Source organism: Saccostrea cucullata, unplaced genomic scaffold (assembly GCF_032062105.1).
Source record: "Saccostrea cucullata isolate Sc308-1 unplaced genomic scaffold, CSIRO_AGI_Scuc_v1 ctg3596, whole genome shotgun sequence".
NCBI classification, from domain to species: Eukaryota; Metazoa; Mollusca; class Bivalvia; order Ostreida; family Ostreidae; genus Saccostrea; species Saccostrea cuccullata.
The window spans coordinates 22,212-39,170 of record NW_026933137.1 but is presented as its reverse complement, the minus strand read 5'-3'; the positions used below and the strand labels follow the sequence as shown (position 1 = coordinate 39,170).

Below are 16,959 nucleotides of genomic sequence, written 5' to 3'. Positions count from 1 at the left end.
AAATCTCACTGGTATTTTGGTTGATTGAAAAATAATTCAAGTAACATTTTCATAAAGAAATATTACTCTTGTATGTAATTGTTATAAATTAATGCACAAATGTTTAAACAGGAAGTTGATCACATTTGAACAAAATTGACTCCCACCATGTAGCATGCCTCAGAGAATATTGTGTTTAAATTTCAAGTCTCTACAACGAGCAGTTGCTGAGAAAACTGCGACGAAAATATGTATGAAAACATTTTAGTCCTTTAGTGTATAAATTTCCCAGTTTTAATTTCATTGGCATCAGTGTCTATAGAATATATTTAAAAAAAGATAAATTAATAATTTCTAACTTTATCCTCTGTTTAGCATAAACATATTGTCCACCCACAAACAACAAATAAAAGAAAACACACACACACAACAAGTTTGAAAAATCCTATAGGTTTAAAAATCATCTTGAAATTGTCTATCTGTTTGGAATAAGGAAGATAATACCACGAGATATAAGCTAAGTATGCAAATTTCATCAACGGTTTTATACCATTACTAACAAGAAAAATAGGCAAAAAATAACCTTCATGAAGCTATTCAGAAAATTTCTTGAGCTGTACTTTCAGCTTCTCAAGTACAGCGCAAATAGGTGTAGCAACAGTGGAATGATATGAAGTTCCACCGACAATCATACCGATGCAGACTAAATTATCATTTCCCCCTTTTTCCTTTGGTGGATCCACCTGAAAAACTAGTGCTCCAGAATCCCCGCCTTGCGAAAATACCATATTTCCTGGTCCCGTTATTTCAAGCTGTGCATAATAATCTTCTCCAGGAGGAGTGTTTGGTTCTCCAATAATAGTTCCATGTAAATATTTTGCAGTAATTCCATTCACTGTTAGCAAGCCTCTTGTTAAGCCAGTGTTGGCGCCGACCTTTATACAAGTGTTATTTCGTTCATCGTGTTCCTTATTGAGTCTGTAGTCCCGGTAAGCTCCAGAAGAATACAACAATGGTTTTTCTTCTCCATAACCTTCAAAATTATAAGTTTTCTTTAAAAAAATCAAAAAGAAATTACTCATAAATTATGGGTGTGTGTTTATGTTTATAATGTCATATCAGGTAAATCACGTCCTGATCACAAGCTTTATAAAATCAACCTTCGCCAAACCAATGAATCTTCAAAAAAGTAATAATACACACACAGTCAAACTGAAATGTGAAGGACCAGATGACTCCTTTCCAGGATTCTTGAGGCAAAAATGGAGATGATGGTGAGTGTTCAGAGGAACTTCTATTATACATATTTTACTCCTATTCTTGATATTTATTGACCAAATAGGTCCAAAACACCCCTTTATGGTTTCGGAACGTCGGTATTAAAAACAATCCCTGTGAATATCAATTATTGGGTGTCGTGCAAAGAAAGAATATAAACTTGCTTAGAAAATATATTAAATAAAAAAAATGTACGAGATTCAAATATCATGGTTTTTCTCTATAATAAAGACATTTTGTTTTTATGAAATAAAATGAGATAAATAAAACTCGGATGTCTTATTTCAGGATTACTCCAGCATGATGGACGTTGGGAAGTATTTCTACTGATACTCACAATTAACGAGCTCCGTGGGGATCCGGGTTAGAAAAGGTCCTCAGTACCCCCTTGCTTGTCGTAAAAGGCGACTAAATGGGGCTGTCCTTCGGATGAGACCGTATAAACCGAGGCCCCGTGTCACAGCATGTGTGGCACGATAAAGATCCCTCCCTGCTCAAAGGCCGTAAGTGTTAAATACAAGAAATAATGCACGAAGAATGCGACGAAATGGAGCGGCAGGAATCAAAGGTTTTAACAACACTTGCATCTGTAGCTTTCTGCATTAAATGTATCTTTCTGAATTTTCTAAAGCAGAGAGCTACAGTTTTGTAAGTACTTTATAACTAGCAAAAAATACATTTTTTTTAAATTGTTGTGTCTGTTTACATTATGTAATCAAAAGACCCATTTCACTAGAATTCATGACCCCGACCCAGGAGCCATGGATTTCATTATTTTTTAGAGATATCCTTTGCTTATCAAAGCCATACATTTTGATACTTTAAATAACATCTGGAGAAGAGAAGAAGAATTTCGAAGAATTAATACGTTTTCATTAAAAAAGAAAAAAAAGTACCCATTTGATATAATCTCATTGGTGTCAAATCCGAAAACAAGGCTTCCTTTGGAAATCGTGCAGAAATCCCTACAAGGGAGGCATCAACTGTGACGCCTTCTTGGTGTTCGGGAGGAAAGACCGATTGAAGGTGTTTACCACAAACGTAATTCCTTTTATCGGCCAATACACCACAACAGGGTTGTACAACACTGAATTCTTCTTTTGGAAAATATGACTGGATACCCTTCGAAGTATCAAATAACACGTGTGCACAGGTTAGGAAATAAAGAGGTTGAACTCCTCCCGAGCATGTACTCTCTGCTTCTTCGATTACAAATCCTCCTAGAGTGCCCTCTCTGTTGATGTCACCTTTACAAAATAATGATAAGTCGAATTCAAATATTGAACTGAAAAAAATTCAAAGGATTCGAGAGATTGCATAGATGTCAGAGGTATACACCTTAAACGAATTTTTGACTAATCTTTTTTTTTCTTTTTTTTTTTTTTTTACATTTTTACATCTTTTTAACATTTCGTATTGTCAACTTTTAACGCACAACTCTCTCGACCTTCTACACACACACACACACACACCCTTACACACACACCCTCACCCTCTGTCTCACACACCTTTACGCACATTTTATCTAAATTGTCGATAACCTGTCATCCAACAACGTATGAGAAAAAATACGGTATAACGGGTATTTTTCTCGCTAATTTTTGCGGAACTTTCCGGAAAGGACAAATCCACAAGTATTACAATCGCAAAATATTTTTAATATGCCTTCAGGTATTTTATACATACAAGTATGATAAGTGGTGCGTCTACAGACTCATGCGTGGACGTGTTTTCGTTATCGAGAAAATTCGGTTGACATCGAAGCTCCGATAGCTACAAACAAAAACATGATTTTTTGATCGTGTGTTTTGTCTTCAGACCGTGACTAAAATACAGCTCAACGCACTTTGTACGCTCACATGGTTTTTCGCACAAATTGCAAATTGCAAGGTCATTTTATCAATTCGTTTGAAAGCAATAGCTCTTTGCAGAAATGTAGACAGGGGCACAGTTTAGCTAATGTAACTAATATTTTTAGTACATTCTAACACTTAAGCTTGAGGTGATAATAGTATTTTTCATCTGTGTGACTGTTTTGTATCTTAATAAGGTTGGATTTTTCAGAGTCAAGTTTTAAAATCAGGACTCATGAGAGATTCATCCCACTGCAAAATTTTAACCTTACAAACCGTAAATGCAGAGGAATTTTCCTTTTCAAAGAAGGGATTAACTATTCCAAAAAAATAAACAATACTTAATTAACCTACCCTTTAGTGAGGTTTCCTTTTGCAGTGTTATCCCTTTTCTGCACTACATTTCGACAAAACCCAGAAAAGTATGATAAATGAACAAAGAATTTAAAAACTATAAAATTATAAAACATTCACCTGCATGGTATCAAGGAAAGCTCGTTTTATACTAATGTTAAAGTAATGAAAAATCGTATAGTCGAAACATCGTACCATTTACATATGTATATATATTAATTCCCCTTAATACATCCACTTTGGAAACTTAATATGATAATTTTAAAAGACATCTATGCTTGAACATTATGTATGTAATAGAACGTAGGTTCATGTCATTGTACGGCAGTTCGAAAAATGGTAATTTTTATTACAACAATTTGACCCTAATTTGTGCGAAAAATCATGTGAAAGCGGTTTATTGATACTATAAATATTAAATCTTTTAGAGAACAATCGGCAGGATAAATTCGTTGTACAGACACTTAGAGGGGTAATACGGAAATATGTGGGGTCCTTGAAAAAATGCATATTGGGCTCGGCTTACGCCTCGCCCAATATGGATTTTTTCAAGGACCCTACATTTTCCGTATTACCCCCTTAAGTGTTTACATAACTAATAATCTCTGCAGTTGAAATAATGACGCCATGGCGTAAACATTGCAATATTCATGACGTCACAATGCTTTTAGAACGTCGGAATACATGCACGAGGCTTTATTAGGGAAGTGACCGAATAAAGCTTATTAGGATGCTAGGGGTAGTTGCACGATAAATACCCGTTATACGGTATTCAATTCCTTCTAATTTTAACACCATCTAGTTCTGATGGGCGGAAATTCTTCAACACCATGATGACGCATTACAGAAAGTTATTTTAATGCAGCCTTTCTTGTTCTAAGTAATTATATCATCTTGACAATTACCGCCTTACATAAAAACATTAAAACGTGAGTATATGAGTATCGAAAATAGAGGCTGTCGGTCCCCCTTAACACATTTGGTCTTATGGGTCAGGTAACGTTTACCACGTTGACCTCATAACATATAATTATTGGAATATAAAATGTTTTATATATAAAAGCGATCTTCCAATCATTAGAAGTACTGTATACTGTAAATGTATTATATTTAGCGTGTACAATATTTGCCGGAAATTGATTTTTGAACAAATTAGCGTAGACATAATTTAGCGCATTTCTTAATGTTCTTATTTATGTATATATGTTAAAGACATTAAGCATTGTACTTGAATTAACGGAAGTTTCTTCACGCCAAAAACGCTAAAAAAAATACAATGCCAAATGTAAAATGATTACAGTAGCCTGTATGTAAAACTTGATTTGTTCTGAAAAGTGTGATTTGATTTAGAAATGAAAAGTTGTTTTTTTTTTTTTTTCAAATCAGACATTTTTCACAAGAAGAACATATTTGATTATCTTATGAAATAAATTCGATCAATTTCTGCAATGTTATTTACATGATATACTGACTTTTTTAAAGATTCTCTCTAAAAGGAATACATTTCTATTACCCTTTTACTATTCAGAGATTGTAAAATTAAAGCTCTATCCACTGCTCACCAAGGACTTCCAATTCCGTGGTTCGTGTACACGTACTTGTATGCGATTAAGATGATATGGTGTTTTACGTATGATGGAAAATACAACGATTCATATCAATTGACACAATTTGAAATATGTAAGAATTTATAACCATTATATCCGACCGTGATAAATAATTTAAAACATTATCTGTATGCCTGTACTGAATGTAAGTAAACAATAGTGATTTCTACACATAAATATATTTCATTATCTTTAAATACTTTCTCTTCAGAATGTTAGCAAGTGTCCTACGTTAAAAATGAAATCAATATGTTCACCTTCATGTGATAAAAATCTTATCAAGATCCAAAAACATATTTTCAGCATTGTTTAGATAGTATTAAACACTTACCTTCTCTTCCTATGCTTGCACCCATCCTCAACGGATTGAGGATATCTTTTGAGCTAGCGTTTCTTTTCTCTCTTGGAAACAAATAAAAGAAGCCTTCTCGTACATCAGTTTTTATCCCATCAATACACTTTGGGAATTCTTTTTCTTTATAAGGCAAAACTCCTTTACAAGAAGTATACAGTACGATGCAAGGTCCGGAGTTTTCTTCGATTTCTCCTTGCTTCGAACGAAATCCAGAAGCACTGACAATTTGTAAATTTGAGTGGTTTGCAAAGAGTTTCGACGAGAATTCCCTTAAACATTCCTCTATCTCTACACGTGTATTTTTCTCAATTAAATACTTGTGCTCATAGCTTGCCATCTTTGCACCTTCCAGTGGGGGGTATTTCCAAAGTTTACATATAATATGAAATGTTTTCGAAGAGTGTATGTATGTCAGGTCGTCTATAGGCCTGTCATCGTCAATTATCAATACTATTACCTCGTCACCTGCTTTAAATCTGTCTGTGTCTTTCAATGATGTACCAAAATATGCACACTTTATACTTTTGTCACTGTGTTTTTTACAAAGATCTTGTATAATCTTATCTCTATCTTGGGTCGTCCCTGAAAGAAAATAAAGGTAAACAAGAGGCCCATGGGCCACATCGCTCACCTGAGCACTGTGGCTAGATAAAAGTACACATTGGTTTATTATTGAAAAAGTAAAATTCAAAAGTAGTCCCATGAACAATCATGGATTTTCTATCTTTGAGAAGAAGATTTTTGAAGAATTTTCCTATATATTTCTATGTAAAACTTTGTTCGGCCATTTTGGCCCCGCCCTACCCCCGGGGGTCATGATGATTTGAACAAACTTGAATCTACACTACCTGAGGATGCTTCCATGTAAATATGATGAATTATGGCTTGGTCATTCTTGAGAAGAAGATTTTTAAAGAATTTTCCTATATATTTCTATGAAAAACTTTGGTCGGCCATTTTGGCCCCGCCCTTCCCCCGGGGGTCATGATTTGAACAATTTGAATCTACACTACCTGAGGATGCTTTCATGTAAATATGTTGAATTATGGCTTGGTCATTCTTGAGAAGAAGATTTTTAAAGAATTTTCCTATATATTTCTATGTAAAACTTTGGTCGGCCTTTTTGGCCCCGCCCTACCCCCGGGGGTCATGATGATTTGAACAAACTTGAATCTACACTACCTGAGGATGCTTCAATATAAATATGATGAACTATGGCTTGGTTATTCTTGAGAAGAAGATTTTTAAAGAATTTTCCTATATATTTCTATGTAAAACTTTGTTCGGCCATTTTGGCCCCGCCCTACCCCCGGGGGTCATGATGATTTGAACAAACTTGAATCTACACTACCTGAGGATGCTTCCATGTAAATATGATGAATTATGGCTTGGTCATTCTTGAGAAGAAAATTTTTTAAGAATTTTCCTATATATTTCTATGAAAAACTTTGGTCGGCCATTTTGGCCCCGCCCTACCCCCGGGGGGTCATGATTTGAACAAACTTGAATCTACACTCCCTGAGGATGTTTCCATATAAATATGATGAACTATGACTTGGTCATTCTTGAGAAGAAGATTTTTAAAGAATTTTCCTATATATTTCTATGTAAAACTTTGGTCGGCCATTTTGGCCCCGCCCTACCCCCGGGGGTCATGATTTGAACAAAATTGAATCTACACTACCTGAGGATGTTTCCATATAAATATGATGAACTATGGCTTGGTCATTCTTGAGAAGAAGATTTTTAAAGAATTTTCCTATATATTTCTATGTAAAACTTTGGTCGGCCATTTTGGCCCCGCCCTACCCCCGGGGGTCATGATTTGAACAAAATTGAATCTACACTACCTGAGGATGATTCCCCATAAGTTTCATCTTTCTTGGCACAGTGGTTCTTGAGAAGAAGATTTTTGAAACATGCCACCAAATTTTCATTAATTGCCAATTATCTCCCCTTGAATGAGGGTGTGGCCCTTCATTTGAACAAACTTGAATCCCCTTCACCCAAGGATGCTTTGTGGCAAGTTTGGTTGAAATTGGCCCAGTGGTTCTTGAGAAGAAGTCGATAATGTGAAAAGTTTACAGACAGACAGACAGACATACGGACGGACACACATTTGGTTATATATTGGGTACATCAAGTCCAAGTCCTATTGGATACTGCTTATTGGATACAAAAAAAGTGTACACACGAGAGAGCATTATTTGGGTAGTTACTGTTTAAATCTTATTGGATATTAATCCTCGTGTCCGTATTTTATTGGGTTTTTTCTTATTGTTTTTTCCAAATTTATTATTATATATTTGATATTTGCTGGTAAATTCAGACAAGACTGAAAACCTTTGGTTTTGAACCCATATTTTTGTCAATTTCTGTGATATAGCTCTTTTATTGTAACACCTAACTAATTTGTTCTTAGCAATAAGGATATACACCTGTATATTTCAAAATATCTAATATTAAAATATATGAATATCTAAGTGCAAAAAAGAAAAAAAAATGAATTGTGCAAACACAACTCAACACATCTCAGACTCTGTGCAACCTTTCTTGAATAACAGAAATAAGTATTTAAGGAGAAACCTTTTTGAGTCATGACCAATTAATAATAAGCAAATGCCCATTACATGTTGGGCAGAATGAAGGTATCCAACAGGCATTGGGCAGGTGTCGAATACCTGTTGGGTTGTATTTTGACGAAGGGATTAAACTACCCAAGAACAATTGAACATGTGTACATTGTCCAATTCTATTTGGGTTTCTTGAATCTCCTCATCAAAATACAACCCAACAGGTAATGGACACCTGTCCAACTCCTCTTGGATATCTACATCCCACCCAACAGGTAATGGACACTTGTCCAATTCTTCTTGGGTTTCTTGAACTGTTTCATCAGAATACCACCCAAAAGGTAATGGACACCTGTCCAACTCCTCTTGGATATCTACATCCCACCCAACAAGCAATGGAAACTTGTCTAATTCTTCGGTTTCTTGAATTGCATCATCAAAATACAACCCAACAGGTAATGGACACCTGTCAAACTCCTCTTGGATATCTACATCTCACCCAAAAGGTAACGGACACTTGACCAATTCTTCTTGGGTTTCTTGAATTGTTTCATCAGAATACCACCCAACAGGTAATGGACATCCGTCCAACTCCTCTTGGATATCCACATCCCACCCAACAGGCAATGGACACTTGTCTAATTCTTCGGTTTCTTGAGAATCTCCTCATAAGAATGCTACCCAACATGTAATGGACACCTGCCCAATTCCTCTTGGATATCTTCATCCCTTCAATAGTATATAAATTAAATGGTATTGGGCATTCTTCTTGGGTTACTCAAAATTTTTTTCATAAGAAAGAAAACCCAATAGGTATTGGACATTGGTTCAACTCCTTTTGGATATTACATCCCAACATTAGAATAAAACCCAACAGGTAATGTTTACTTGTCCAATTCTTCTTGGGTTACTTATACCCTTCATTAAAATTGTCAAATTTGTCTTTGATATTTATACTCTTGCATTAGACTGCAAACCCAATAAGTATGACATTTACCTTCCCTAGTTGAATTCAAATTTATCTGCATAAGCATACATAAGTCCAAAACATATTTAATACTTTAATTCTAACATTCCACATCTCATTCAGTGTACACTTTACAAATGATAGGGAATATATAAGCATTTTGTGCCTAAACTATTTGGCTTTTAAAGAATTGTATAACCATGTTTGAAAAATTTAAATTTAAATATTGGAACTTGGAGCAAGTCATTACAGGTAGAGCAAGATGCTGAAAACCATATTGATAAATAGATCACATCCTTGATAAAATATTTGCCTTCAGTTGCTAAGATTGTGTTGTATTATATGGAAATTTCTATAATCCTGTTTATTACAGATACATGTCAATGCATATTTTCCCTGTAATAATAAAAATACTTCTGAGATGTAAAAGAATGGATTTAATAGTCACCGATGTTAAAAGATATTACACGTATCTCATTAATCTGGTTTGGAAATCACAAATTTAGTTTTGAAGCCGATTAAACAGTGTCGCACCAGAAAACTCAGTTACAAGTACAATGAATGAATTCGTTGTATCAAAACTTTAAAATAATTGATGCACTATGTCCAAATCTTTTCGACAAATTGGGATAAAGATGTTAAGTCTTAGAGCAAGAGAAAAGTCATTACATGCCCAAATTTTACATGTAAGGTTTTGATCCTATATCTCAATAAATGTCAAAATGGTTTTATTTTTGTTTCTCTTCCATTCTTTCTTCTTCAGGGTCTCTCATGGCCTATACTGTATGATACCTCCATTGACCCTGCTCTTTTATATTGCCATATGTTTATCCAGTAGCAGTGGTTATGCTCAGGCAATCTTTGAAATATTCCTCATTTCATGCATCTCCTTCAAATCTGCCTCTGTCCTCTTTATTCATTCTGCAATTAGATAAAGGAATTTCTTTGCCGTATAAAACATGTTTTTCTTGACTACAGTAAGATCACCCTTTATGTTGATCAAACCCAACCAAGAAGAAGAAGTATATTTCTTATTCAGAAATATGTATTGATAAATAAAATGGAAGAAAAACTAAATTCTATCAACTCTTTTTTGTTTCTTCTATGTCTAACTGCATCTTCATCCTACCCCCATCTGCCATAAATTTATCAAAATGGAATCATCATTCAACACACAAAACGATGTTGCATATTGATTAGACAGTTTGTTAGTTTCTGATTGTTAAGAAGGAGATTTTAAAAAGATTTTACACCTATTCCTTGCAAATTTAAGACTTCTAATGTAACACTATCAGTACATTAGGGGTACATAATCTTCAAAAACATCTCTACACTTAATGATAAAGCTTTCACATTAGTATTGTGTTTAGCCCAATGGTTCTGCTAAAGAGGATTTAAAATTGACCCAAACCTTACTAATTGCTTTGAAATTATATTGACAGGGACAGAGACACACTTGACACTCCATTCCCCCTTCCTGGGGTATGCTTTGCACAAAAGAAGAAGTCTCAATATTATTAAAGCATTATCTGTGGTCCCCGGTTTCTCGTCAAATTTTAAACTTTCATTAAAAAGCTTAGAAGTAAATTACATTGTTCTCTTATGTCTGTAGTATATGCTCCAATGTTTAAAAATTTCAAATAATTGCAAAAAAAAAACAAACATGTGAAGCTGTGTTTTGAAGGTGGGGTCCTTTGATTTTCATGAATATCAAAAGAAAGGATGTATTCGCTTTGACAAAAGAATTGACCTATAGGAGAGATCAATTTCCCGGAAAAAGTGACATTGAATAATTAATCTTTATTTGTTGTTTTCCTCCGTATATATGTCTGAATTTTTCAAATTTGTATTTTATACCTAATATTTATTATTTACAACTTTACAACAAACCTCCAAAGTTGGACTAAACACCTTTTTGTCCGATAAAGCGTTGATTTTTGCATGAATTTTGGGCTAGAAGTCCTTTAGGGCAAGCCTGCCCCTAAATAAAATTTTGATATGTTGATAGGTTTGGATGTAAGGAATAATTTAAGATGGGATTTTTTTAGGGGCACCCCTACCCTAAGGTCGAAATTTACAAAAAACCTACAAAAAAATAAGGAAACAAGATTTTGATAATCTGCTTTAAATTTATACCTGCATATTTCATAGTCAGACTAGCTCAGTTGATATATGCGCTGACTTTTACATCGTACAAACAAACATTTTAATGTCGGGGGTTCGAATCCACCTGGTATCACACTTTTAAAGTTTTTAATTTTCTACTTTTCAAAGACTGTTTTAATATTTTTTATAGACTTGTGTATTTGCCTTCAATTATCTATCCTTTATGCATGCCCATTCTTGATATAAGAGACATTAAAAAGAGATATAAAATCGTAAAAATCCGATGTACAGTTGTCAGTCAGGCGGAACAAACCTCAGTTTAAGCACACTTTCTCTGAGGACAAGAATAACGCACTCTGTGTTACTCAATACAGATATTTTTGGCAGCATTGAGCTGCGATAAATGTCAATTGTATATATTCCTTAGAATTTAATAACATTGATAGTGGGTACATATGTCAGTAACTGTACTCCCTCAGATTTGATTTAGGCCTATATAATTTGCACACATTAATGGCATGTTTTATTATATTCATGGATAAAATAGCATAGACACAAAGAATGCAGTAAACATTACCATTATGTACAATGCAAGTAAAGAGAAATATCAATTATTACATTTGGATATAACAAACTCAGAAAATCAATGTAAGGGTTCCTCCTACCTCTACTCACTGAAATAAAGATTTAGGAATAACAAATTGTTAGATGTATTTAGCCTAAGGTAATTTATCAGAACGGAAATCGACAAGGTTTTTGTAGAGAAAAAAACCAAGCCCGGTCCTATAGGTCAAATCCCTATTTATAATGAAGTGATCCTTTGTGACAGGTGGTTTGAACATATTTTATTGTTAAGATGTTATAACAAAAGGATTGGACACAAGTACTTAATACTTACAACGTCCTCTCCTCAGGTACCCACTTAAGAGCTTTCGTAAACATCGAGCGCAGATTTGTTTAAAGTCGGCATCAAAATATGTGTATATTATATTATGCAGATTGTGTGAAAATATCTTTGTTGAACAACATTGCGCTCTATGTCTTCTACTTAAAAGTATAATGATTTTGAATCTGTTCGGTGAGTACATTTACATAGGATTAACCTCTTGTTGACCTGCTAAGAATAGATAATATGTCACGTGATTCCATTCCGCCACAGGTGAATACCTTTGGAAAGCGTGTTTACTATAGAAAGCGACACAATCTGGTAGCTCGTATTTGAAAAGTGCATACACCAGCTTTCATTTTTTTAAATAAAAAAAAGGTCTCTGTAGACTTCGATAAATATCACTAATATGTTAAACTTTGACGATTTTCCGGGACATTTTGTGATTCTCATGCACGTTTTAAATCGCAATATTCCTGTTCATTGCGGAAATTAAAGCACACGCGTAGATGTACATAAATACACATTTAATCAATTTCTTGCGAAAAAGAAACAAAATATTATAAGCAGAAAATACCAAAGACGTAATAATTTCTTCACATTTAATCACTGTCTAAACAAATAAACTCGCATACTGACCACTTCAATATTCAAAGCAACTTTATACTCTTGTCACGTTTTTGGATGCTAGCTGCATGCATATAAAATTTTATATAAACACGGAAAAACTTCGAATGTATTTATAATCGATAAGTAAATCGGAATATTCATTGCAGAATTTACAGCGAAGTTAAGAAATATATATACATGTCAGGCAGGTAGTATCTGGGGGACAGGTGACCCATTCTTTTCAGGGATAAATCTTGAGTTCTTCACCCCCAACCCCACCCACCCCACCCACCCCCCCAAAAAATTCATACGCCTTTACGCTGCTCCAATATGAATAAACACACATTAATGTTGAAGTTTAATTTTTCAAATAAAAAATGAGCATCTTTTTAACTCCTAATTCTAAATTAATCGTTTTATCAAATTTATCAAATTCATGTTTCTTGATTTCTTTTTCTCAGCCCCCCCCCCTTTACAATAGAATGGTAGTGTATGTCTGTCTGTATTTACTGTTGATTATTATGGAATCGCTTGTGCTTTTCAAACAATCATATAAAAGAAAATTATTGTAGTGGGTAAAATATCTTGACATTTTATTTAACAATGATAGATTTTTAAAAAATTATTGCGATTAGAGGGATTTTCAAAACCCCGACAAAAATACCACAAGAACTAAAAAAGACTCCTACCCACCCCAAGTTAAGAAGAATACGAATGATGCAAAATAAAATTCAAACGTATTGAAGATTATTATTACCCATCGTATATTGTTTATTATTTCTTATCTCACGCTACAATTCATTGGTTTCTTCCTTTATATATATACCTAATTTAAATGTCTCCGCTCATATGTATGTATAGAGGAACCGTACTCTGTTCGAAAGAAAACGTTCCGGAATTTGTGTGTTCAGTAGGTCAATCGGCTTGTATTTCTTGATATTCCAAGTTATAAATAATGATTGTACAAAATGTTAATTAGAAATACTTTGTTTTACACAATGAAACTAAAAATAATACCGCATCTTCATGTATATTCCGTAAAATAAGGGCAAAAAAGGGACCACGCTACTATACCTAAGTGGAAAACTCCTTTAAATAAAATTGACTAAGCTGGATAAAAGTTGAAAATATGAAAAATTACAGTCGAGCAGAATATGAATAACTTTCACCAAATCAGACATGAAGTATTGATCCTTAATAAGTGATATCTAGTATTGTTTCTTTTCCTGTATGCCACTTCTATCAGAACAAAATGTTATACACGTATTAACATAACCTATGACCGAATAGTACCACGGTATTTACTTTACAATTAATTATTAATAAGTTCTGGAACCAACCCTCAGATGCCCTTAAAACAAATGATTCAAAACTGGCAAAGGTAAAGGGCATCTGAAGAATATAAAATAAAATGATAGTACAAACAAGCAAACAGTGTGCATGAAAATGTTGGCAAACACTAGAAAAAATACTAAGGTACTTTCTCAAACTCAACATGAATACTAAAGAGGTTTTATGTAGCTGTATTGCACATACCAAAAGCTTTCCTGCCGTTAAAGGTTGGTTGCCTAGTAGTTATGTAGTATGTACAAATTTCCCCTCTATTTCTTCTAATTTAAGAAGCGAAAATGTCTCTAAAAATCTTATGGTTGTCATGAAGTATTCCTGACAATTTTACTGATTACTTACAATTGTCCTATTTCTGAGGGTCATCTTCTGATGAGTGTGTTCTCTGCAATGTTCACAATTGAAGTTCCTGTTTGACCTGTTACATATTGAAAATCCTCAATGAACATGATTATGGTTTTAATTTCCATTGCAATTATTGATTACTTTTATAAAAAAATCTAAACCAATTTATTGTAACATAATACTTAGGAAAATATTTATGAAATATCAATGGAAAAGGGAATCATTATCTCCAGGTATCCTAAAATCACAAGGAAGCATTAATCATATAAATTCACATACACTGAAAGAAATAGCTAGTTGATTTAACTAGTGTGCCTAGTAAAGCGTTCGACGTGATTAGTAATCACTCTGTTTACTAGCTAAGATACTGAAAAGTGGAGTAGTGGTCGTACAGATACTTAAATACCTAGTGAAAGTTACTTATAAGTTCTTAGATTTACTAATTTTATCTAGTAAATCTATCCAATACCTAGTAAAACTACTTTTAAGGTAGTGATTGTATGGACAGTAAATTTACTAGTATTCTTAGTGACTTTACTAGTTATTTTTTTACAGTGTAGTTACGTAAACTCATTAGCTTTTTGTGCTATTAAATCATAGTCATCGCTGTGCAATAAAGGAAATCAAGTACTAATCCACAGCTTGGTGGCAATAAAGTTACTATCCCCGAGTAAAAAGTGGCAAGCCCAAATATAGAGGCAAAAGTTAAAAAGTAACATTGAAAAAAAGTTCATCGTTAAAAAAGTCAGAGTATTAACTACAGATGATTCTTTTAAAAATTAAAGTTTAATTTAATTTTCGCTATCAAAATTTAATCATATATTAATTAATGATTTAAAAAAATGAAAAAAGATTTTAAATATTCCTTTTCTGGTCATTCACTAGTTCGTCTAATTAAAACGAAGCAAAAATCATTTTGTTTTCATCTTGAATCATTTAAAGCCATATATGGCGTATGTACAATGAAAATTATTAGACTGAAATTATAAAAACTTTTAAGTTGTATCATTAATTTATATAAAAATGATAAAGATAGAAATTTTCCGTTAATTACAAAATCTAAGTCAATTGCGTTATAAAGATATCAAAATTTAATTTGGATTCTCGAAATTTTCTCCGACTTGGAAGAAAATACAAAAGATTTAAATAACACATTACAGAGAAGATAAAATCATATTATTAGATAAAACGAGGTGTTCTCCGTGCTCCAAATTGTATGAAAAGCTTTAATTTAAATGTATTAAATATATTTTGTATTTTACAAAAATATATTTTTTGATCAGTTACGCCATATATGGCTTTAAATAAAAAAGCGTAACATAATTGCATGACACTTATCATTGAGCTGATTGAGTAAATGTATATAATTTAATAATGAGATATCTGTGAGGCATATATGTACATGTACATGCAAATATTGCTATATTAAACAAAGGAAAGGGGGGATTCAAATTAGGAAAAAAAGATCGTTTTCAAGTAAATCAGTCTGGTAGTACTGCAAAATGGATGCAGTTGTGGAGATTTATGGATAATAGGAGCATGCTGTCTGGAATATTTCCATATAGGGAATTTAATAGCAAAAAGGAGTGAAAATACTGGTGGTGCTTTTCATCCATTACATGTGTATTTTAGATTTCCTAATAGCCCAAGGGGATTCCTCAGTGCAGAAAACCACTAGCCCCATCCTCAAAAATTGGAGCCCCGGGTGTAGCGCGATGCTAATTACACACCCATCATGTGAAATAGTTATAGTAGCCCTATATCAGTATTGTTTTAAATTAATTAAAACAAATGCCAAAAACAATAATTTTTAAAAAATCAAAATAAAGCAGACACTCAAAATCAAAGACAGAAAGAAGCACTGTTTTGACTGGACGTTTTTCAGTAATACAATGAATCTCTTACATATCAGATGAGATAAACTTACATACAATTATTTAGTTGTTGTCAATTATCCATTTATCATCATCTCAGCTCACGTTGCGATTGTAATACTGTCTACATGAACCGATAATTTACAGCTGATTTATGAACACACGTTTGTTAAAATTTTCATTTCCCTTTCCAATATACATTGTCAGAACATACTAAGTTGGTTATGATATAAAATTAAATAATTAACACTTCCGTTTTATTAAAGATTATCTAACAATATACGATCATTTACTAAATACTTCTCGCCCTCAAGAGAGTTAAAAACACAGAGAAAATTCAAAATACCTACAAGTGCAACCTAGGATTAATTGTTCCGATATATCTATTTTAATTTTGTGCACAATTGTTTTCAAAACTACATTAAAATCAACTTTTCTTAAACAAGAACCCAGCAATAGATAAATATTAATCGAATAAACTTACCTTTTCTCTTGTCAATCAGACAATCTTGTTGAGATTAAGTGTTTCTTAGTCGCCATATTTTTTTTCCCCATGAAAACAAACGCTGTTATGATCAGGATCAACGGAAGTTGATTTTCGGAACTCTCGAGAATATAGAGTTCCGAATGTAAAACTGAAACACAAAACACGGTGCGTCCGTGAAAGCAACATTTTTGGACACTTTTTTGGACAAATCGTCGTGTCCAAGTTTTGTTGGGTACTAACCTGCAAATACCCAATTAGGGTGTTTTAAGCATATTCAGCGACACTTCTTATTGGGTATACCCAATAAGCAAAAAGTACCCAATAAGTACAATCTTGGCA

General features: G+C 33.4%; 1 protein-coding gene and 1 long non-coding RNA gene across 2 annotated transcripts; both read right to left on the bottom strand.

Moving 5' to 3' along the window:
• Nucleotides 1-572: 572 nt before the first annotated feature.
• Nucleotides 573-5,995, bottom strand: LOC134237379 (uncharacterized). The gene is made up of 3 exons (XM_062719488.1): nt 5,403-5,995; nt 2,154-2,504; nt 573-1,012 (listed from the first exon to the last, which is right to left on the bottom strand). Exons 1-3 carry the CDS (start codon nt 5,761-5,763, stop codon nt 573-575), a joined length of 1,152 nt encoding a protein of 383 aa, XP_062575472.1. The 5' UTR covers nt 5,764-5,995.
• Nucleotides 5,996-9,684: 3,689 nt separating this feature from the next.
• On the bottom strand, nt 9,685-16,649 carry LOC134237378 (uncharacterized). The gene is made up of 3 exons (XR_009985815.1): nt 16,618-16,649; nt 14,246-14,332; nt 9,685-9,876 (listed from the first exon to the last, which is right to left on the bottom strand). It is a non-coding gene; the product is annotated as an uncharacterized LOC134237378 (long non-coding RNA).
• Nucleotides 16,650-16,959: the final 310 nt, after the last annotated feature.